This window comes from Quercus robur, chromosome 3 (genome assembly GCF_932294415.1).
Source record: "Quercus robur chromosome 3, dhQueRobu3.1, whole genome shotgun sequence".
NCBI lineage: Eukaryota > Viridiplantae > Streptophyta > Magnoliopsida > Fagales > Fagaceae > Quercus > Quercus robur.
In genome coordinates, this window is record NC_065536.1 from 846,876 (window position 1) to 852,778 (window position 5,903).

The 5,903-nt window shown below is 33.7% G+C and overlaps 1 protein-coding gene across 1 annotated transcript; it reads left to right on the top strand.

The window, feature by feature from the left end:
- The first annotated feature begins 3,045 nt into the window (after nucleotides 1-3,045).
- Nucleotides 3,046-5,681, top strand: LOC126716593 (receptor-like protein 9DC3). The gene has a single exon (XM_050417429.1). The coding sequence runs from the start codon at nucleotides 3,719-3,721 to the stop codon at nucleotides 5,522-5,524; it is 1,806 nt and encodes a 601-aa protein (XP_050273386.1). The 5' UTR covers nucleotides 3,046-3,718; the 3' UTR covers nucleotides 5,525-5,681.
- Nucleotides 5,682-5,903: the final 222 nt, after the last annotated feature.

Below are 5,903 nucleotides of genomic sequence, written 5' to 3' on the forward strand. Positions count from 1 at the left end.
TTCTATCGTGGATACTTATATTGGAAACATCCTCTCACATTGATCGAAAACTAATCTCAACATTTTAATAAACACGCTAGATGTTTTTAGCTTTTGATCAAAATTGTTAATCAATGGTCTCAAAAATGAAAAACAAAACAAAAAATCCCTCAAGATCTATTCCAAATCTCCCGGACAAGTCAATGTACACATGTTGTGCATACTCAAATGCTCTTCTGTTTTTTTGGGTAAAAGTTACTTCTATGATAATTTAAAAGTATATATATATTTTTTTAAAGCATGACATAAGGTACCTTCAAATTTGAAAATTTTCTTATTTGAAGCAAGCAAATTCTACACCAACTATTCCGCGATGCACGTTGTATTTAGGAAATTGCGATTTTTTTCTTTTAGATTTAATATTTATATCCTAAATGTTTTTAGTGTCCGGAGAAAAATATTATTATTATTTTAAAATGTTTTAATTAGTTAATTTGACCTCCATGAGTCATTTTAGCCTATCTTACATAACTACATTATTTAAATATTTGAATAGAAAATATAGAGGATTATTTTCCTTAAATATTATATTTTATATTTTACCTAATTAATTTCAACAACAACGCAACCACCAACCACCATAAAATCCACACAATCGACATGAGCAATGTAAGGGACACAACAAAAAGCCACAACAATCTCAAAATTTTTTTTTTTTTTTTTTTTCGCATGCTAATTTGAATAAAATTATTGTAACTTTTTGTTGTGTTCATAGCATTACTCAATCCAGACACAAACATACTTGACATCGAAAGCATCATCGATCCCACATGCTGCCAATGGCTGCCCCTTCTATACTACCAAACTAAGACCCAAGAAAGAGAATAGAAAAGATAAAAAGATAACATGAAAGATGCTATAATGACTCATTTGTGGTGTTGCATCATTATTTCACATCTCTTTCATATCCATTTTTTTATGCATTAAAATGTGAACATTTTCATATCGTTCGTGAATGTGTGAAACAACTAATGTGAACTAATATATTTCTAATCCGTAATTTAACTTTTACGAAAGAGTGCCTATGACTTTCCTCAAAAAGTGATTGGGACAACAACTCTATCCTTAACTTACATCTTTTTTAAAGTATTTGATGAAATATTCTCTGCATTGAAAAACTTTTAAGACTTATGTTCTCATTGGTTATTTAATCAAGATATTTATGTTGAAATCTATTTAGTGGAGGCCTCTTCACACAAGACTTCAACTAACATTTAACGCGTTCAGACAATTTCATGCCAATGCATTATACATGGGTAACACCAAACAAAATTCACAAAAGAAAATATCGATCATAACAATATAACCACGTGACTGATTAACACAAATCAAACTCTAAGACCCTTAAAATTAAGGTCGGTAACAAACACTAACACAAACTAACCTAAATCACAACACATCCAAATTTAGACAACTGGAGACTACTCGACTTGATCTTGGATTTGCAACAACAGCAAGAAAGGAGAAAGGGTTTATATATGTCATCTATAGGAAGTGTGGTTTTATATGGTCAGGTCAAACGCGAAAATGATTAAAATACACTTTCACATTTCAGAAAATGAGATCATGAATGTGTTTCAGAGACACATTTAACAAAGGGACTGTCCACAAGGCCCCAGTGCTTAAGATTGATGTTTGAAATTAACTAGAGAAACTGGAATGCAATTGTATATTATTGGCATGTGCATATCAAACAGAGAATTGAGCATGGGAGATCCGTTTGATACCATAGTATATATATTTATGCAGATAAATGAAAATTTCATGAACAAAAATAAACATAAATGCAACAGATGAAATGAGAAATGTTATCTGCAAACAAGATCAAAACAATCCAAACGACATAAAAGGAACAAAACTAAACAACGGTCCTTAAACAGGATAAAAAAATAGACAAAGTGATCCTCTATAAGCCACAAAGAACTCTATTTAAGACAAAATTCTAAACATTTCTGCAGCTGCAACTAGTCAAGCTCTTTCTGGGAGATCCGTTTGATACCATATTTTTCTGGGCTACGAAGGAAATGCAAATACAAAATCATAATGAATAGATAAGCTCACACCTAACCTAAAGGAATCCCACTAAAAGATAAAAAGCAAGAAAGTTGCCATCTATTGGAATCCACTGAGAGATTTAAACAAATTTTGTTTTTCATTCTCAAAAGTCACAGACCGATTAATTCAAAACAGCACTCACTAATCTTGCAATTGGAGCAACCCTCCAAGCATCATGAGTAACACAACTTACATTTTCAAGACCTGAACGTTTAATTGAAATCAAAGAATTTATCAAATATTCAAAATACAACTAACACGACCAAAAAGACAAGGGAAATGGAAATGATAATTTGGAACCAAATGGGAAAGGAAAACAAAATTTAAAAATTTGCGATTTTCAGAGAGTGTTCTATATATCAATCTAGATAGTTGTAAAGCAATTATTATATATTACACACGGTTCGGTACATTGAAAAATAGATATTGCACACCATTTGGCAAAAAATCTTTTTGTTTTCGTTTTTAAATTTAACAAAACTTTTTTTTTTTTTAATTTAAAAAGCTAACTTATAATTTTTTTGGGTTAAACTTTTACCATAAAAGCTAACAAAAACTATATTTTTTATCTCATATTTAGCTAATAAGCTACTGGACAACTATGTGATACTAAACGGACGTATAGAATTTTCCACTGATATATGACTTTCTTGCTAATTCTTTTGGGATATTCCACAATTAATTTTGAAAATTACCTAAAAATACTGATTGAAGTTTCATATGTTAATGTTATAACTTCACCAATTTGATGATCAAATTTTGCCAAATTATTTATTTGGTGATGAGACACCCGTGTCAATATTTAATTTTTGTGCTCCTCAAAGATAAGGACGTGCATTAAGTTTGCCAATTAATGTTTTTCAAGCTTACGCTTTTGAGCATAAGAGGGATTTACGACAAACTCGCAGTAGTTGAGCACTTCGTATAGGTTGTGTCTATATATAGTTAATACTTTCAATCCAATTTGTATTCAATTACACAGCTAAGGGTGCTAAACATACATAATTAGTGGTTTAGGACATCATCATCATTTTACTACATCATGTTCATGTTGATGCGCTTGCTTTACATACTCCCTCTCTTTCATCTTATACATTCGTCTCCTTCCGTGCAACCACTATGCCATGATTATGAGAGCTCAGCCTTGTTGCAATTTAAGGAAAGCTTTATCATAAACAACTCTGCTTCCTCTGATCCTGATGCATATCCTAAGGTCAGATCTTGGAGGCTAGAAGGTGAAAACAGTGATTGTTGCTCATGGGATGGTGTTGACTGCGATGAGGACACAGGTCATGTGATTGGCCTTGACCTCAGTAGCAGTTGTCTATATGGTTCAATCAACTCCAACAGCACTCTCTTCCGTCTTGTCCACCTACGAAGTCTTAACCTTGCTTACAATCACTTTAACTACTCTCAAATCCCATCCCAGTTAGGCAATCTTTCAAGACTCACATATCTCAATCTCTCCTATACTTTTTTTTCTGGTCAAATACCATTTGAAGTTTCAAAACTATCCCAGTTGTCATCTCTGGATCTATGTTGCAACTTTGATTTGTCTTCGGGCAAATACTTCTTGCAATTCAAATAGTTAAGCCTAACAAGCCTAGTTGGAAACCTAACGCGCATGGAAAACCTTGATCTGAGTGGGGTGAATATATTCTCAACGGTGCCTAATATCTTTGCAAACTTGTCTAGTTTAAGGTCCCTTTATCTCCATGACAGTGGAATGCATGGGAAATTTCCAATAGGGATCTTTAAGCTACCAAATTTGCGAGTTCTTGACGTGAAGTACAACCAAGATCTCACTGGTTCTTGGCCTGACTTTCAATATTTGAGTAGCTGTTTGGAGGAAATTGACCTTAGTAGCACCGGTTTCACAGGTGAGCTACCCATTTCTATGGGAAACTTCGGCTCCCTGATTGGTTTGGATATTTGGGGTTGCAACTTCTCAGGATCCATTCCTTCTTCAATCGGTAACCTCACAAATCTCATTTACCTTCGTCTTTCAAATAACATTTTAGTGGGTAATATCCCATCTTCAATTGGTAATCTCATCCAACTTACCTTTCTAGACCTTGGCCAAAATCAGTTGTTTGGTCCAATCCCTTTTGGGCTGCCAAACCTGACACAACTGACCATGATTAACTTGGGCTACAATCAATTAACTGGTCCTATTCCTTTTGGGCTCATGAATCTAACACAATTAAATATCTTGGCTCTTGTGGGTAATGTGTTTCAAGGCCAGTTTTCAATGTCCATCATTAACCTAAGGAGTCTTAATCTGCTTGATATTTCTGATAATTACCTTAGTGGTATTTTGTCAATTTGCAACATGACTTCTCTACATATCCTTGATGTGTCTAATAACTACTTCAGTGGCTCAATTCCTCAATGCTTGAACAATATGGTCCAAGGAAGCAAATTGAGGATGATTAGTTTGAGAGGAAACAAACTCCAAGGATTGTTACCAAGATCATTGGCCAATTGTTCAAGGCTAGAGGCAATTGATGTTAGTAATAACCAATTCAATGACACTTTTCCCTCTTGGTTGGGAAATCTTCCAAATTTAAAGCTTATCCTCTTGCAGTTCAATAAATTCTATGGTCAAATATTAGAAAGTCCTGAAACCAACTATCATTTCTGCAACTTGCAAATCCTTGATCTTTCTAACAATAATTTTACAGGAAAGTTGCCATTAAATCCCTTCAGAAATTGGAATGCCTTGAAATTGGTCAATGAATTCCACTTGACATATATTCATGCAGAAATATCTTCGATTGTGGGGATATACTATATGTCTTACTATTTCACTTATAAAATGAAAATAACAAACAAGGGTCTGGATATGGCATACGACGAGGTCCCAGAAATTTTTAGAGTCATTGATGTGTCAAGTAATAGATTTGTTGGAGAGATTCCTAATTTTATTGGAGATTTAATAGGGCTTCAAATGCTGAATCTTTCTAATAACTTTCTCACCGGACATATTCCACCATCTTTGGGGAATCTTACAATGCTAGAATCATTGGATCTTTCTCAAAATAGGCTCTCAGGGGAGATTCCGTCACAATTAACACAACTTACTTTTCTTGAATTGTTCAATGTTTCTCATAACCATCTCACTGGCTTCATACCACAAGGGAAACAATTTGACACATTTGAAAACAGTTCGTTTGAAGGAAATTCAGGTTTGTGTGGGAATCCATTATCAAAAAAATGTTGGATTTCTGATCCTTCATCACCTTCACCTTCAAATTCTGAACAAAATCAAGACTTTCCCGGGTCTCTCTTTGAATTTGGTTGGAAAATAGTTTTGGTTGGATATGGATTTGGACTAATAGTTGGAATGATAATTGGCAACACTGTGGCAACGAGAAAACATGTTTATTGGTTGATGATGACTTTTGGATTAAGGCAACGACTTCGCTAGAACATCGGAAGGGAACGTAGAAACTAAGAATTTGCACCTTGCATAGATATAAACCCTTCCAATTTTTTTTTTTTTTTTTTTGGCTGTATGTTTTGGTGTTTAATTTGTTTCTTGGGTGGTATTAGTATTAAAGTATATCATATCATGTATTACCATATTATATAAATTGTGTTCTATGTGCTATGAACTTATGATTGTACCAAAAGCATTCCTCTTCCTCTCTCTCAAAATCCAGTTGCTCATTAATTTTATACACACTTAAAGAGTTTTTTCATCCAAACTAACAAAAGAATCCTCACCTCACTATTTTAAGATTTTTGGCAAGAGAGTCAATTTCATACTAGATGTTTCGGATTGGTTAAGGGAACAAATGTTTCAG